At 36.4% G+C, this 19,478-nt stretch overlaps 1 protein-coding gene across 1 annotated transcript; it reads left to right on the top strand.

Moving 5' to 3' along the window:
* Positions 1-17,112: 17,112 nt before the first annotated feature.
* On the top strand, positions 17,113-17,677 carry LOC145157873 (putative F-box protein At1g67623). The gene is made up of 3 exons (XM_079076851.1): positions 17,113-17,192; positions 17,279-17,435; positions 17,528-17,677. Exons 1-3 carry the CDS (start codon positions 17,113-17,115, stop codon positions 17,675-17,677), a joined length of 387 nt encoding a protein of 128 aa, XP_078932977.1.
* Positions 17,678-19,478: the final 1,801 nt, after the last annotated feature.

The raw sequence follows: 19,478 nt of genomic DNA, 5'->3' as shown, positions 1-19,478 counted from the left end.
GATGTGAAAGTTGCATTTTGAGGTTTTGCAGAATCTAAGAGGAAGAAGGCAACTTAAGGAAAGTGAAGGCTAATTCTGATATGAAGAAATGGATTTCGGTCACATGGTTCAATGATCAGGATTCAGAGCTGCTACTTAGGAGTTGTGATAGATTACTTAGGAATATTTAGAAACATTGTTTTCATGTGTATTTGCATTGTAAGAACAAGTTTTCCGCACATTATCAATAAAGTAAACTTTTGTTGTTTATCTTATTACTTTATGATTAGTTGCAATGGCATTTATGAAAATTGGTGTTTATGTTTCTATTATTAGCAATGTTGAAAATGGATTTGATTCTTAGTTATATACCTTGTGGTAGTGTCATAATTTACCAAATAAGGAAGGATTCTCATCACCCAAGTTTCAATTGGATAGAAGCTTGGAATCATACGATTTGAATTGTGTGATGTATGAGAATCTTGATATTTGGAAAATTAAGACTAAATTCCTTGCTCACGTGTATATGCGAGTCAAGTGAAGGACTAAAGGATCTAGTACACAGTGATGTGAACTAGTCAGATCCACCACAAAGGATAATAAGTCTATTCGTCATGATTTACTGATGGTTCAGTAAATATGGTTATACTTATAGGGTTAAGTGTAATTTTGATTCTTTGTAAAGTTTCAAAGAATGGAAGAACGAATAAGAAGAATCTAATAGGCAAAAAGATAAAGCTTTCTCCAATCTGAAAGGAAAGGAGACTACTTTAGTATCATATTTTATGATCATCCTAATGATTTTAGAACCAAGTAACAACTGATCCTTCTAAGGACACCTTAGTGCATTTGATGACTAAGAAGAGAAATCAAGAATCGTTGAAATGATTAAATCGAAAGGATGAGTCATACTTCGTTCCAAAATCAAGTTTTAGAGTTGTACTCTAGTTACTCGAAGTTGTACCTTGAGTAACATGTATTAAGTGTTGGATTTGGTGTCTAAGCCCATAACTATAATTGGGATGTACTTGACCCGATTGTAGCATGGTCCTTTTGGGTTGCCTTCATCAGTGCAATTTGATAGGATAGACTTTTGAGAATAAGGTTATTTGTGATTTATTAATATAATATAAGTATAATATATTAATTGAGAAATCATATTATTTAATTAGTATTGATCAAAAATTAATTTGGAATTAATTTTGTGATCGAAAGAGACTAATTAAATATATGGGGATTGATTATGTAAGTCAATGATTCTTATAGCGTGGGCCAATGATCCATGATTGTTTTGGATGGGCTAAACTAATGAGATAATCCATGGATAGTCTATGGAGGTTTAACCCATGGAGCATAAAAAATGTGAAAGGTCATGGAGCATTAGGGTTTGCATGAATTTAACCCTAGAATTTGCAACACTATAAAAGCATACCCCGTCTCCCAAAAATCGGCTACCCCATTCATTATAAGAGAGTTAAGTTGATTTTGTGCCAAGTAACTTATTCTCTCAAGCCTCCTCTTGCATTTGGTGTTTGTGAACCATTAGAGGCATTACACTTGAGGTGCTCAAGCTTTTGAAGGCCAAGAACTACAAGTCCTAATAAGAGGTAAGTTATCTAACTAGTCGTATTGTCCAATATTTCAATTGTATGCTAGTTAGGGAGAATGCTTTGGAAAATTGAAAATGCATGTATAATGAGAGAGAACATAGATCCAAAGCATTTAGGGTTGCATGTTCACCATAGGAGTGTTATAGTGCTCAAAACCCAACAGTGGTATCAGAGCCTAGGATTGTTTTCTGTTATACTTGATGCTTGTTAGTTTTCAAAGTTAAAAAAATCGATTTTCTGCGTCTGACTGATGAACTCGCCGAGTCCACCGGCTGACTCGTCGAGTCCACTCAGTAACAGGAAAACTCAGTGAGTCAGTTCATACACTCGACGAGTTCATGGCCCTAGTTGCAGAATTTCGAGTTTTCTTGGCCAGATTGGATTGGAATCACTACTAGAAACTGTTTTACATCATTAAATTTGTTTTTTATGATATGGTAGTGATTATGCTAATCCAATAACAAGATAATTGTCATAGTTTTAAGATAATTCTTGATTTATATGATAAACAAAGTTGCTTGCAAATTGTTGACTATATATTATCTTGTTCATGAGTTTAGTTAGATCAAATCTTGAATTATATGATAATTTTAGTTGTTAGAAATTGATCTAAATGGATTTTAATGACCTCCATAACTTGTCCTATAGTAATGGAAAATGGAAGGTCTCATCTTTAAAATTACATTAAACTCATAAGTTATGAATACCAAGAGTTTTGACAAGTTTCAAAACTTGCCCTCAAGTTTTGGAATTAGTAAAGTCTCACTATTGAAAATTTAATTCCAAACCCTAGAGTTTTAAAGGTTAAAATTCAACCCTTATACTTTATAATATTATAAGTTTAATAATATATATATATATATATATATATATATATATATATATATATATATATATATATATATATATATATATATATAAGACAAGTCAGTCTTACCGATATTAGGCCTCATTCACGAAGCCGGTCTATAAGGGGGAGGGGGGGTATAAGGTTACTGCCTATAAAATGGTGATTTAATGGGTGTCCACTCTCACCCACCGCTTCCTTGACTGGTGGAGGGTTGTTAGCCGAATGGGTAGGATAGGACATTAATTCTCGTTAAAACTATAATGATAAATATAAAGTAACTAAACTTTTATTTAATTCCCAATCTTAGTTACTTTAGGAAAAATGTGAAAATGGTGCTAATCCATGAAATTACACTTTGCACCTTGTTAAGTTGTTAGTGGAGCGTGTGTGGTTAACCGGCACACTAATCTGGGACTGACAATGTGTGGCAAAGGGTAGCTTGATGTTAATCATAGATCAATGAAGCGTGTGTGGTAGACCGGCACATTAATTAGGTGATTTGTAACATCGGGTGTACCAAGCTAATTTGCATGGTTATTCACACCTTGTTTGTGATCCTCGGCATCCCAGTCACAAACTTGAAGGGTACAATCGAGATTTAAACATACCATTAAAAAGTTCAATGAATCACAACGGATCTAGGAATTTCAAATCCAATTAAAACTTAATAACCTATTTCGTTTTTCATGGTGGAAATTGGTAAATCGTCATTTACCTACCTTCAAATATTTTACAATTGGATTACGGCATCCCTCTTTGCAATTGTATAATATTGTGTTGGGTCCTAGCCTTAATATTTCATTTAGGTGTAATATTAAGGATTCAAATTTAATCTAAACTTTGTTCTTCTTCTTCAGATGTCTATCCCAAACAATGCTTCCAACCCAATCCCTTCAGGCTCTTTCTCCCTCATGAACCTATGTGGGAGGGTCATTTTCGATGGCTCGAACTTCAATGACTGGATTTGAATCATCTGAACTGCTATTCGCTATAAGGACAAAGAATATGTCCTAGATAAAGAGATTAAAGAGATTGATGTAACCATTGCTACTCCCGAACAGATCGTTGAACATACTACCCATGAGAGGGATGCGACAAATGTGCCATGTCTAATGATTGCTACCATGACTGCTGAGCTGCAGAAGTCCTATGAGGACTACTATCCTTTTGAAATGTATCAAGATTTGATGGAAAGATACCATCAAAGTGCTCGGTAGGAAAGGTATGAGATCATTGCCTCCATGATCACAACCAAAATGAAGGATGGAGAGTCCATCATTGCCCACTTGTAGAAGATGCTGAGATATGTGGACCGCTTGCTTAAATTGAATGTCAATTTTAATTAAGAGTTGGCCATAGATATTATTCTACACTCTTTACATTCTTGTTATGATCAGTTTCGTATGACCTGTCATATGAACAAGGAGGAGGTCACTCTTAGCAGGCTTCAAGGCCTTCTAAGAACTGCAGAAAGCAACTTGAAAGGCAAGTCGGTTGTCTCTACTCCTAGTACTACTTTTTCCCCTGTTCTGGCAATTGGACATGAGAAGGGAAAGAAAAGGAAGGCTCCCTCCAAGATCCGTAAGGGAAAGTCTCTTGATGGATCCTCTTCAAGTGGGACCAAAGCTGGTTTTGCTAATCCTTCTTCCAATCCAAAGGATGCAGAGTGCTTCCACTATCATGAAAAAGGGCATTGGAAACGAAGCTGCCCCAAGTACTTGCAGGACATAAAGGATGGCAAGATCAATCCCTCCTTTGCAGGTATTTACACTATTCAATCTAATAACTCATCACATGCTAATTCTTGGGTCCTTGATACAGGGTGTCGATTTCACATTTGTTCTGATATGTAGGGACTAAAAAGAAGTAGGGATATGGAACACGGGAAGATAAACTGAATCATGGGAAATAGGAAAGTTTCGTCTGTAACCAAGATTGAAGTTTATTCTTTATTGCTTATTAATGGTTTAAATTTAGATTTGAATAATTGTTGTTACTCGGCCGATATGGTGAGAAATATTATTTCCTTTCATAGTTTGTATAAACAAGGTTTTACCTTTTCTTTTAATAATGAAATTGGTGGTATTAATGCTTATTACAATGGTGTATTTTATTTTGAAGCATTACCTTGTACTGGTATATATTAAAATGTGATGGTTGTGGATAACCTAGGAAATAATGTGTTGAATATTGATTTGTCCAATGTTTTAGACAAGGCATGCTTGTGGCATTTTCGTCTTGGACATGTCAACAAGAAGCGCATAGCCCAACTCCAAAAGGCTGGAGTCTTGGAGTCATTCGACTTGAAGTCGGATGACACTTGCGAGTCTTGTTTACTTCGAAAGATGACCAAATCTCCCTTCACTGGTACTTGTGAAAGGGGTGAAGGTTTGTTGGATCTTATACACACCGATGTGTGTGGACCCTTCAGAACCGTTACAAGGGATGCTAACTGCTTCTATGTGACTTTTACTGATAATTCCAGTAGATATGGATATATCTACTTAATTAAGCATAAGTTAGAAACTTTTGAAAAGTTCAAAGAGTTTAAGCAAGAAGTGGAGAATCAATTGGCAGGAAGATAAAGATGCTACGATCCGATCGTGGAGGAGAGTATCTTATCGAGTTCCTAGACTATCTTAAGGAATGTAGAATTGTTTCACAGTTGACGCCACCTAGGACACCACAGCTTAATGGTGTGGTTGAGAGGGATAACCGAACCTTGCTAGACATGGTTCGTTCCATGATGAATCGAGCTTCGTTACCTATCTCATTCTGGGGGTATGCCTTAGAGACTGCCGCCCATATCCTTAATCTAGTCCCTACCAAAAAGGTTTCCAAAACACCTCACGAGATATGGACAGGGAAAGTTCCCACATTAAACCACATCAAAGTTTTGGGTTGCAAGGCTTTTGTGAGAAAGGAAACTCACAACAAGCTTGAACCTCGCAGTAAGCGATATATTTTCATCGGCTACCCACAGAAATCCTTAGGATATCTCTTCTACAGACCGAGTGACAATGTTGTCTTCGTTGCGAGGAGAGGAGTCTTTCGAGAGAGAGAACTCATAGGCCAAGGGGACAGTGGGAGGAAAATTGACCTTGAAGAGCTTCAAGAGTTAAGCGATGAAGGAACCCCAAACACTAGCACTCAACTCGAGGAGGAAACTCTGGTTGAACCAATTGACGAGTTCGTACCTCTGAGGCGTTCCAGTAGAGTTAGTGTTCCACGTGTGTTATATGGTTTTCATATAACAGCTGAAGGTGATACATTTATCAGTGATAGCACACTGGTAATTTTGGATGAACCTAACAACTACAAGGAAGCCATGGTAGGCCCCGAGTGTGCAAAATGGAAATAGGGTATGGACAACGAGATTCAGTCCATGTATGACAATCAAGTTTGGAACTTGGTTGACAATGTACCGTGTCGTAAGACAGTCGGGTGCAAATGAATCTTCAAGAAGAAGACCGAAATGGATGGGAAAGTACACACATATAAGGCGCGATTGGTTGCGAAGGGCTTTACTCAAACTCATGGAGTTGACTATGATAAGACCTTCTCACCAGTAGCGAAGATTAAATCTATAAGGGTTATGCTAGCCATAGATGAATTTCATGATTATGAAATATGGCAAATTAATGTCAAAACCGCTTTCCTCAATGGGAAGTTGGCTGAAGATGTTTACACGAGTCAGCCAGAGGGTTTTGTCAATGCAAAGTACCCTAATAGAGTGTGTAAGCTTGAGAAATCCATATATGGATTGAAACAAGCATCTTGTAGATGGAATCTTTGTTTCGATGAGAAAGTCAAAGAGTTTGGATTTTCGAGAAGTGAGGATGAGTCCTGTGTACATGTCAAAGCTAGTGGGAGTATTGTAAGCTTTCTGGTGTTGTATGTGGATGACATACTACTCATAGGAAATAACATCCCAACCTTGCAGGAGGTTAAGTCCTGGCTTGGGAAGTGTTTTGCTATGAAGGACCTTGGGGAAGCTGCTTACATCCTAGGGATAAGGATATTGAGAAACAGGAGTAAAAGACTAATAGGACTTAGTGAAAGTACATACTTGGACAAGGTGTTGAAGCGTTTCAGCATGGAGAACTCCAAGAAAGGTGACTTACCTATCCAATGCAATACCAAACTGAGTAAGACTCAGAGTCCGAGTACAGAGACTGAGATAGCAAAGATGAATCACATACCATATGCTTCCGCAGTTGGTTCGATCATGTATGCTATGACTTGTACTCACCCTGATGTGGCCTTTGCTTTGAGCATGGTGAGCAGATATCAAGGGAACCCTGGTAAAGCTCATTGGACTGCGGTTAAGAACATTCTTAAGTACCTGCGGAGGACTAAGGACTGGATCCTTACCCTCGGTGGGTGTGATGAATTAAGAGTGATAGGGTATAGTGACGCCAGCTTTCAGACCGATAGAGATAATTTCCGCTCTCAGTCAGGCTGGGTGTTTACCCTGAATGGAGGAGCAGTAACATGGCAAAGTTCCAAGCAGGAGACTGTAGTTGATTCAACGTGCGAGTCAGAGTACATAGCAGCAAGCGAAGCATCAAAGATGGCGATATGGTTGAAAAACTTCATCGGAGACCTTGGACTCATACCATCCATAAAGGAGCCTGTGGAGATTTTCTTCCATAATGAAGGGGCGGTTGCCTTAACCAAGGAACCGAGAGATCATAGTAGATCCAGACATATCGATAGAAAGTACCACTTCATAAGACATCAAGTAGAAGAAGGACACCTCGTGGTGAAGAGGATATCGTCAGAGGACAACCCGACAGATCCCCTTACAAAGGGACTGAACAGGGTTAAGCACTTGTAGCATGCAAGGGGCATTGGGCTAACAGACGATACTAGTTTTAGTGATTAAATAAATAGAAACTTGTAATAGCTAAATTGTAATTGACATTTGATGATTAAATAAAAGTAGTTTTATTTATAAGTAAAGTTACTGTCTTGTGTCAATTATTTACTATTGTTTCACTTTGCATGTTTTGACTTCCAGAATAATTAAATTATTCAAACTATCCACAGTCGATCATACATTGGAATTAAGTATGAAAGAAGACTGTCATAAGTTGGCTTGTAGAATTTCTAAGGCGTTACACATAGCAAAATTGTGCTACACCATTCACGAGTGCTCCTGAAATAAGATTTGAGTATTGCATTCAACCCGGGCTCACCTGAATTACTTCATGGAATTTATCATGAGTAGCTCTGAGACGATAATATCATATGATCTTCAAACCAAGATATATGAGTTGTTGACTATGAGTTGATTGTGCATTGATGATACGAAAATGCACCAGTAACTTGGTGTTATAAAACATATCGTTGTGCATGATTTGATGAGTAGTTAGTACAAGCATATAATGTCGAAGTTTATCTGTTCCTTTTATCCTAAGAGGATTAAAAGCTATATCTTGGGCCCCTCAATGATTCTTTTTTGACTATGTGTCGGGCCCGGTCAGAACTAAATTGATGTGTTCAGTTATGTTCTATGTCAGACGAATCGGAAATCAGGAAACGAGTCACTGACTGGGTCGCAGTTCGACAGCGGCTTTTGAAATCTTACGATTGCTAATCGGATCCTAAAGTTGCATTGGCAGTTATAGTTATTAGACTTATCCAAGTGGGAGACTGTTGGATTTGGTGTGTAAGCCCATAACTATAACTGGGATGTACTTGACCCGATTGTAGCTTGGTCCTTTTGGGTTGCCTTCATCAGTGCAATTTGATAGGATGGACTTTTGAGAAGACGGATATTTTTGATTTATTAATATATTATAAGTACGATATATTAATTAAGAAATCATATCGTTTAATTAGTATTGATCAAGAATTAATTTGGAATTAATTTTGTGATCAAAAGAGACTAATTAAATATATGGGGATTGATTATGTAAGTCAATGATTCTTATAGTGTGGGCCAATGATCCATGATTGTTTTGGATGGGCTAAACCAATGAGATAATCCATGGATAGTCCATGGAGGTTTAACCCATGGAGCACAAAAATGTGAAAGGTCATGGAGCATTAGGGTTTGCATGAATGTAACCCTAGCATTTGCTACACTATAAAAGCATATCCCTAGTCCCAAAAATCGGCTAACCCATTCATTCTAAGAGAGTGGACTTGATTTTATGCCAAATAACTTATTCTCTCAAGCCTCCTCTTGCATTTGGTGTTTGTGAACCATTAGAGGCATCACACTTGAGGTGCTCAAGCTTTTGAAGGCCAAGAACTACAAGTCCTAATAACAGCTAAGTTATCTAACTAGTTGTATCGTTCAATTTTTCAATTGTATGCTAGTTAGAGAGAATCCTTTGTAAAATTGAAAATACATGTATAATTAGAGAAAACATAGATCCAAAGCATTTAGGGTTGCATGTGCACCATATGAGTGTCATAGTGCTCAAAACCCAACAATGAGTAGGTTTATAACACCTCAGGAAATATGGAGTAGAAATGTTTTCTTGCTCTAGCACGTTTGAAATTGGTAGTTGTGATGTTTTGGTTAAAACAAAGACCAAATAAGACCAATTAGATGAAGTGTTTCTTGATAAGAACCCACACTAACTCTTGAATATTTATTTGAGAATCTTATATGTCGAGAGGTCAGTGGGAGTCTTAATGGTCTTGAATAGTTTCAGGAAGTAATCAAGAATAAACCTTTTAGTAATCACTAGCACACGACCTGAGGTTGATAACCTATCGTGTTGACACATTCTTGTTCAGTGAAAGTACATTGGTGATGCTTATGAGTTCTATGGTTTTCATTTAACTGCATAAGGCAAAACACCCCGATCAGTGAAAGTACATTGGTCTGTGTGGGTGAGTTGCTTAATAATTTGGAAGCACTGGTAGGCCCTCGTGCTACCGGAGAGCAAGAAATTAAGATTAAGCAAGTTCAATCCATATGAGTTTGAGTTTGTCATAAACATTGTCTTATGAGAGTGGTTAGAAGTGACAAATTCACATGGATAGGAACACATACACCATAAAATCTATGTGGAAAGAGTTTTCTCTCTACTTCATGAAAGTGATTGTGAGGAAATGCTTTCACTAGTAGATTTTAAAGGATTGATTAATGTCATTAGAGTTAGCAGTTGTGATAATTGCGTTCTCAAATTCGAGTATGATTATAGCATCCCTTTTCATAGTGCGATTTGTGAGAAATGGGAAATAGTTTAAACATTCGGTACTTATTGCTATAAGTTATGAAAAGGTTTAGACACGCACATGAGATATCTAATGGAGGGGCGTTTGAGCTTGAGAAGTCTATATAATGACTTATCGAAGCACCACGTATCAGAAATCTGAACATTGGTAAGAAAAGTCACTAGGCATTGATTTCTAGAAGTCCAACTAATTTCTGGGTACATGTCAAAGCTAGTGGGAGCATAATTGTTATGCTAGCAAGAGTATAGTTGTTATGCTAGTGGGAGCATAATTGTTATACAAAGTGTTGCAAGTAGGCAATGTTGGTTGTAGGAAACAAAGGTTACAAATTTGCAAGCTGTAAAGTTTGGAAATTGTTTCGCTATAGAAAGATTTAAGGGAAAGGATACTTATACTTCATTTCAAATCTAAAAGTTTAGATTGAAGTTTTAATGGAACTTACTCATGAACATATATGAATATCATGTTTAAATGATTCAACGTAGGAAATTTTATATATGGAAATATTATAGCAATAGACTGATTAAGTATCATGTCTTTATGTAAGACATTATGAATCGAATCCCATATGCTTCGGGTATAGGATCGATTGCATATGCTATAATATTCACTTGTTCTGACTTTCCAAATGCCTAGGGCATTAAGAGGAAAAGGACTAGAACCAGGTATGACTAAAGTTCTTAAACAACTGTCAAGAACAATCTGAGGTTTACGAAAGATTGGTTGCTTGTGGATAGTTGGAAGTATAGTATAAATTTGGAAGGACCATATTGACATGTTCTGAGTTGACGTAACTCTTTTCCAGAATTGATAGTCATATGGGAATATGGAAATGTTTCCACAATGGGAGTTGGATATTAAGATCTATGTGTGAGTTAGTAACTTTAATGCAAGAAGAATGTTCAAGGAATGCGCTTTGAATGTGAGACTTCATTTCCATGGAATTGTTTTTGTAACCATTCTCCAATGGAATGCTTTGTAATATCATTGGCAAAGTCTCTGTGACTTTGGTGCCTTGACATTACAAAAGGATCATTGCATGTAAGTTTAGACTCTAACAGATTCTAGTAGTGGCAACACTACAAGAAAAACACGATTTTGCTATGGAAGGAATCCGTTGCGAAAAGCTGAAATTCCGTTGCAAAAGATGATTTGCTATGGAATTTGCAACGGCCCATTTTCGTCCCTAAAAATCTCGTAGCGAGGCTTTTCAAGGAAAACAATACTTTCGTCACAAATGTGACAACGGAATGAAATCCGTGGTAGATGGTATTTCGTCGTGTATTCCGTAGTAGGATTCGATCACACAATCTGTGGTAGTTATTCCATCACAAATTCTATGGTGGTGATTCCCTAGCAACTTCCGTGGTGGTGAATCCCTAGTAAATTCCGTGGTGGTCATTCCCTAGTAAATTCCGTGGTGGTGATTAGCAAATTCTGTGGTGGTCCTTCCCTAGCAAATTCTGTGATGGTGAATCCCTAGTAAATTCCGTGGTGGTCATTCCGTAGCAAATTCCGTGGTGGTGATTCCGTAACAAATTCCATCGTGTTGAATCCCTAGCAAATTTCGTTTGATAAATTACTAGCAAATTTCGTGGTCATGAATCCCTAGCAATTTTCGTGGTATATACTATATACCAGATTCCATATGGACCGATGGATAATTGATTTATAAATTATATCAAAATTATTTTGTAGTAATATATGAAAAACAAAAATAAAAAAAAATCAAAACCATTATATCATAAAATAATACAATAATTATTTATTACATGGAAAAAAAAAGTTGCTAATCTAAAATAAATACTCTGCAACAAACATATATCAACCTACTATTGTTGTTGTTTTCTAAAGACATTAATAAGATCCAATGCCGTTTGAAGTTGTTTTTCAAGATGCCCGACCCTTGCGTTGTTTTCTTCTTATTGGGCATTCATCATTTCTTTAAGCTCTTCATTTTGCTGTTTTTGTTTAGCAACAAGCTCCCTCATTTCTTCTATTTCATCAGTTTTTTCCGGAATGTAAGATACATCCGTTTTACCGTTCCTATTGGGAACCGCCTTTGCAAAAGAGCCTAATCCATAAAGTCTACTTTTTTTATCATGACCACCAACAACAACATAAAATAGCTTGTCCTTCTCAAATTCAACACCTTCAGCTTCCAACTCTTCCCGTTTTTCTGTATAGGCCGCCTACAAAATAAAAATAATATAAGTTAAAAGATATCAAATTTATGAATGATATTATGGACTAGCTACAATATTAAAGTTTAACATTGAAATGAATATTACATGAATTTTTCTATCTTTCTCATTTGTGAAAGTGACTCCATCGTGATTCTTCGTGTGTGTATACATGAACAATTCACTATGGGGTGGATCATGTCCTAATTTCCTCTTATTCATAAATACCATATAAAATGTCAAATATAAAGATAAACATATATAAACATTGATACGATGTACCATTAAAAAAATTACCAAATCAGAAGCTATCTTCAAATGACTTGCGGATCCAGCATTATGTGTAGGTTTTGCTACTCCATCAGCCACACCGTTACGCCTATTTTTCTTTTTTTGCTCAGATTTTAGCTTGTATTCTTCTGTATTCCATTTTAATTGCCAGGAGTTCCAGACTTCCTGTGGAATATCAGCTGTTTTAAAGCCATGTTTGTTTCCTTTTGGGCTCCGCATGTTGAATAGATATTGACCATAACTTTCTGCCGCTTTCCTTGCCCAAGCTTGCCTCACCAGCGAGTCTATTGTTTCATCCCAACAACATTTTTTTCTACACATTAACAATACAAACATAAGTTTAAGTGTAAATGTTTACCAAACAACAATTTATCACATATAGTTAATTACCTGAAACTCCTCCCAATATAATTCGTGCATTTCTTTGCTTACTTTTCCCCAAGCGTACCCTTCTGGATCTATTCTTTGTTTAAAGGACTGACTAATAAAGTGTGCACAAGGGCCTGGTCGCATTAGCCTGCAAGTAATCATGTGATGTGTTAAGTTATGAATTGATATGTACGTGTAAACCAAAAGGTTATACATAGAAAAAGTTGTAATTATGATTTGATTGGTAACTCACATTTTTTTCCAAACATGAACAATTAAACGTCCATCTGGTCCACAATCTTCAGAGGAATTGTTTTCACCTTCTACACTTTCCACTACAGATCCATTTATAGTTGGTTGTGCTGGTGATGGGGTAGATTCTGGGATAGGTGTTGTTGATGGGGTATATTATGGGGTAGGTGTTGGGATATATGTATATGTTGAGGATGTGGTAGTTCCTTTACTTAAGGAGGGTGTGGTATTTACTGTAGTTATGGAGGATGGTATTGTAGATGCAGGTTTTGAGGTTGTGGTAGTAGATCTAGGTGTTGATGATGTGGTAGTGGGTGTCGGTGTTGAGGATGGTTTAGATGATGTTGGTGCTGAAGTTTTGGTTATTTATGTAAGTGTTGAGGATTGTATTGTTCCAGTTTCTGAAGTTTTAGATGTATTTTCTAAGGACGGTGTGGATGTTGTAAGAGATGCCGAGGAAGTGGTAGTCATGGTTGATGTTAATGATTTAGTTATAGGGGTTTTGTTTGTAGATGATATAGGTCCTTTGGATGTGGTTGTTGGTATTGGGAAGTCGATTTCTTCATCTTGTAATTGTCTGTTTATGAATTTTGCAGCTGAAATCTTGTTACGTTTCATAACCTGTGGTGCAATGAATTCAGTTGGCTTCACACCGGATGCTCCTTTTGCTTTCGAGTTCGACATCTTTCTTGCTTAAAAATTAACAAAAAACTGTAGTCAATACCAATGTATTAAAGATGATAAACTACTAATGAGAAGAGAAAAACAAACAATAAAAATAAATTATATATGAAGGCATTACTACGCATGAAAACTATTGAATACAATCAAAACCAATTTACTTGTAATTTAAGATGATAATATACATGAAGATGATCAGAGGTAGGTTGGAGGGAAAGGAATTGTGAAATATTTTGAAGCTCCGCTAATGAAAATTTTGAATTGTGCTAATTACCGCTAAATATTTAATAATTCAAATTTATTAAAGTAGTTCCAGATTGATATATAGGGTATATACATCTAGCTAACGTCAAGAAAGAACATAGACTAACGAGGTGTTCATAGTATAATTTTAATTTAAAATTATAAACAAGGATTAAACATTAATAAGTTATACATCTTTATGCTTTTAATTTAAAATTATAAACGAGGTGTTCATGGTATCACCTATGGATGACATATGGGTCATTGGTCAACATGGTAGTTGCTTATGGAGTCCATGGATGACATACGGGTCATTGGTCAACATGGTAGTGTTGGATATAGTGTCTAAGTCCATAACTATATTTGGTATGTACTTGACCCGACCCGGCATGGTCCATTTGGGTTGCACTTCACCCGAACAATTTACGGATAATCTTTTGAGAATAGTATAAGTTATGATTTATTAATATATTATAAGTTCTAATATATTAATATAAAATCATATTATTTAATTAGTGTTGATCTATAATTAATTTAGAGATCAAAAGTATGACTAATTAAATATGGGCTCTTGTATTTATATAGTGTGGGCTAATGCTTATTTGGAATGGGCTAGGCTTGCATGGAAAGTCCATGGATACTCCATGGAACTTTAACCCATGGATCTCATGGAAATGAAAAGACATGGGTATTAGAGTTTACATGGATGTAACCCTAATCCACCACACTATATAAAGGAGGCTTTGGTTCTTGAAATTGTACTAGTTCATGTGTGTAAACCAAAAGGGCCGATTTCAAGAAGTTTGTGACTATTCTCTCAAGTTTCCAAGTTTGTGGTAATTTGTGACTTCCATTTGAGGCATCCACATTATTGGTGCTAGGCTCTCAAACTCCAAGCAATCAACTACTACTACAAGGTAAGTAATTCTACTAGTTTTATTTGATTCAAGTATCCCATGCCATGCTAGTTAGGATAAGAACCTTGGAAAAATAATTATTTGCATGTATCTTAGTCAAACATAGATCCAAGGTTTCTAGGGTTGCATGTACACCATAGGAGTGTTAGAATGCTCAAAACCCATCAGGTAGTTGCTTATGTTTTCCATGGATGACATACAGATCATTGGTCAACATGGTAGTTGCTTATGGTGTGATGGTATCACCCATGGATGACATATGGGTCATTGATCAACATGGTAGTTGCTTATGGTGTCCATGGATGACATACGAGTCATTGGTCAACATGGTAGTTGCTTATGGTGTCCATGGATGACATATGGGTCATTGGTCAACATGGTAGTTGCTTATGGTGTGATGGTATCATCCATGAATAACATATGGGTCATTGGTCAACATGATAGTTGCTTATGGTGTAAATGGATGACATACGGGTCATTGGTCAACATGCTAGTTGATTATGGTGTCCATGGATTACATACGGGTCATTGGTCAACATGGTAGTTGCTTATGGTGTGATGGTATCACCCATTGATGACATATGGGTCATTGGTAAATATGGTAGTTGCTTATGGTGTCCATGGATGACATACAGGTCATTGGTTAACATGGTAGTTGCTTATGGTATCCATGGATGAGATACGGGTTATTGGTCAACATGGTAGTTGCTTATGGTGTACTGGTATCACCCATGCATGACATATGGGTCATTGGTCAACATGGTAGTTCCTTTTGGTGTCCATGGATGATATACGGGTCATTGGTCAACATGGCAGTTGCTTATGGTGTCCATGGATCACATACGGGTCATTAGTCAACATGATAGTTGCTTATGGTGTGATGGTATCACTCATGGATGACATATAGGTCATTGGTCAACATGGTAGTTGCTTATGGTGTCCATAGATGACATACGGGTCATTGTTCAACATGGTAGTTGCTTATGGTGTCCATGGACGACATACGGGTCACTGGTCAACATGGTTGTTGCTTATGGTGTCCATGGATGACATACGGGTCATTGGTCAACATGGTAGTTGCTTATGGTGTGATGGTATCACCCATGTATGACATATGGGTCATTGGTCAACATGGTACTTGCTTATGGTGTCTATGGATGACATACATGTCATTGGTCAACATGGTAGTTGCTTATGGTGTCCATAGATGGCATACGAGTCATTGGTCAACATGGTAGTTGCTTATGCTGTGATGGTATCACCCATGGATGACATATGGGTCATTGGTCAACATGGTAGTTGCTTATGGTGTCCATGGATGACATACGAGTCATTGGTCGACATGGTAGTTTCTTATGGTGTCTATTGATGACATACGGGTCATTGGTCAACATGGTAGTTGCTTATGGTGTCCATGGATGACATGCGGGTCCTTGGACAACATGGTAGTTGCTTATGGTGTGATGGTATCACCCATGGATGACATATGGGTCATTGGTCAACATGGTAGTTGCTTATGGTGTCCATAAATGACATACAGGTCATTGGTCAACATGGTACTTGCTTATGGTGTGATGGTATCACCCATGGATGACATATGGGTCATTGGACAACATGGTAGTTGCTTATGGTGTCTATGGATAACATACAGGTCATTGGTCAACATTGTAGTTGCTTATGGTGTCCATGGATGACATACGGGTCATTGGTCAACATGGTAGTTGCTTATGGTGTCCATGGATGACATACGAGTCATTGGTCAACATGGTAGTTGCTTATGGTGTGATGGTATCACCCATGGATGACATATGGGTCATTGGTCAACATGGTAGTTTCTTATGGTGTCCATCGATGACATACGGGTCATTGGTAAACATGGTAGTTGCTTATGGTGTCCATGGATGACATGCGGGTCATTGGTCAACATGGTAGTTGCTTATGGTATCACCCATGAATAACATATGGGTCATTGGTCAACATGGTAGTTGCTTATGGTTTCCATGGATGAGATACGGGTCATTCGTTCAATATGGTAGTTGCTTATGGTGTCCATGGATGATATACGGGTCATTGGTCACCATGGTGTAGTTGCTTATGGTGTCCATGGATGACATAAGGGTCATTGGTCAACATGGTAGTTGCTTATGGTGTCCATTGATGACATATGGGTCATTGGTCAACATATATCATTTGTGTCGGTTGTGTATTAAAATAGAAAATGATTTTTCTTTTAATTATGACTTTTGACTAAACTACCCTTACTAATTAAATATGAGTTATTGTATGTATGAGGACAATTTTGTCATTTTATAATGGAACATCTTCTAGGCGCCATAATGTTTTCCGACGAAACACGTTGTTTCAGTTCTTCACTCTTATTTCAGTCACTTGTAACCAACCCCAATTTCAAAATTCCGACAGTCAAAAACCCTAAAATCATTTTCGCTGAATCGTTATCTTAGTGAAGGTTTATTATTATGGAAGCGAGTACTTGTTTGAAGATGCAATCAAGAAATCAAAGGAAATCGCTAACAGACATGCCATTGGAAGTGATGGAGAAAATAGTAGTCGACTTGGGAAAAATTTCAGGTGTCGAGGCTTTGAGGATGAAGAGTGTGTAAGTTTTTTCTTTGATCATTCTATTTCACAAGTGTATTTGAGTTGTCTTTACATTTTGGAGTGAATGTTTTGTTTCGTTTGCAGTTGCAGATTCTTTAACGAGGCAGGAAAAATGAATGAAGTATATAAACATATAGAGGTAGATGGATTACGATTTCGTGGTTGGTCTGACCAGAAACATATAGTTGTCAACAAATGCATAGAGATGAGAAACTCAAATATTTTGTTCAGGAATGGATTGGTACGTTGTTATATATACGCATAGTATTAATTAATTTGTTTCCTGTTTTCCATTACTTTAACTAGAAATTATGTTTTAATGTTTTTTTTCAGATGAAGTTATTTTTCTTAGAAGCTGATCATGAAGGGAAAACGATGCTTAAAGAAGCATCTGCATTGGGACATTTGGATTCAACATTTTTCTTGGGAATGATGATGATGGCTGAGGGAGACATAGGAAGCAGGAAGCTTTGGACATGTTAAACAATGCTTACCGCAGAGCAAAAGGTAAGTGGAATCTTAGAGCAACTTGTTCTAAGGTTCATTTAAAATTAAATAGGGAGGGGAGGAAACATGTACACTTCCATGGCTTGCATAGAACTTGTGTAATGCATAAGTCTGTAATTAGTGTGTCAGACGCTTTTGTGAATGGATACAAATGAGTGTTTAGGTGTGAAATTTGTTTGTGGGATGCTTGTTTCCTTAGGTTTTCTAGGGAGTTTGGTATAATTTATGAGTAGTTTGTTGATATGTACTTTCATATTATGACAATTAATGCTATGTACATTCTTTTGGTTTAATATACGAATATATAGTAATTTACTTGATAAGTAATTACTTGATGTTGTTACCTTATTAGTAAATATGTTGTGTTGTTAATAAGGGACTAAAAGAGTAAAAGTTGTGAATGATGTTTGAATGATGTTTGAATAATGTTTGAATAATGTGTTTTGGACTTCAATATTAGTGTTTATATTGTATTGTGATTATAGTTGTATGTAGCAAATGTTTGTTCTTTCCTAGTATTAAATACATGTAAAATACAATTGTAAAGGCATAAACATACATGTATTTTATTTTGGATTTGGTAATTTGGTTTAATATCAACTAATGGAGAACCCATGCTTTGCATGGGGTAAAATTCTAAAGGCATAAACATAGGGACTAAAAGTGGCAACAAAGAAAAAGTATTGTGGCTAAAATCAAAGTAAAAAAAGTTACTATAAACATAGGGACTAAAAGTGGCAACAAAAGAAAACTGTTGTGTCTAAAATCTAAAGTAAAAAAGTTTACTGTTAAAATCTTGTTCCACTTTTAATATATATATTAATACATGAATATATACTATTAATTTGGGGAAATGTTAATATAAATGTATTACATTATGGATTATGATATATATGTTATTTTTGTCTTTTTCATTTCAACAATCAAATTTCCACTGTTACCTAGCTATAAAAGGTTATAATATTTGAATAATGTACTTTGACACAAATACCCTTAGTATTCACATATATGGAATGATTTCATGGTCAATTTGGTCTTTTTGCACTCTAAATCGTTGAGGCACCATCATACCTCTGACGTTACGCCGACGTTTCAGTTCTTCGACCATTCAGAACATCTCAACTTTTCCGGACGATAAATCTGCATACAAACACTAAAACCCCGAAATCGTCGCAGGATAATCGTTCTTAAAACCGATTTTCTCCGATAATAGAGACTCCTGTACTCCTCGCGACCAGATCATCATAAAGTAAGTTTTTTTTTCCATACCCTGTTACACTGTCTTTTATAGTTACGCTTAATTTAAAAAAAAAATTGAAATCAACTACTCCAATGTGTATTTTGTAAGTAGAATGTCGAATACTAGAAGTCGCCTTTCGTTAGATGATCTCCCACTATAGATTTTGAGTCGGATATTTGTAGTATTAGGGACAGAATCTGCGAAAGACATCGTCTCTGCAAGACTTTGGTAATTCTTAATAAACGTCAGCTAATGAATGTACATTTGATGAAATACAACTTTATTTATTTGTTATTTACTGTGTATTTAAATTTTTGAAGTTCAAAGAAGATGTATGAAGTGGGGGTGATCCTCAAGTGTACAAAACAACATGCATTGACATGTTTGAAAGAATGGGTCCCAAAAATCTGAAAGCTGATTTATTTATACGCACATGTGCATTGCATTATAACATTGAAGCCATGTTCAGACAATGAATTGTATGTGTAGTTTCAGTAATTATATGTAATCTATACCATTTATTAATATTTAGTGTCA

This window comes from Lactuca virosa, chromosome 2 (genome assembly GCF_052849685.1).
Source record: "Lactuca virosa cultivar CGN04683 chromosome 2, Lactuca_virosa_CGN04683_v6, whole genome shotgun sequence".
NCBI lineage: Eukaryota > Viridiplantae > Streptophyta > Magnoliopsida > Asterales > Asteraceae > Lactuca > Lactuca virosa.
This window is presented reverse-complemented; position numbering and strand designations above follow the sequence as displayed.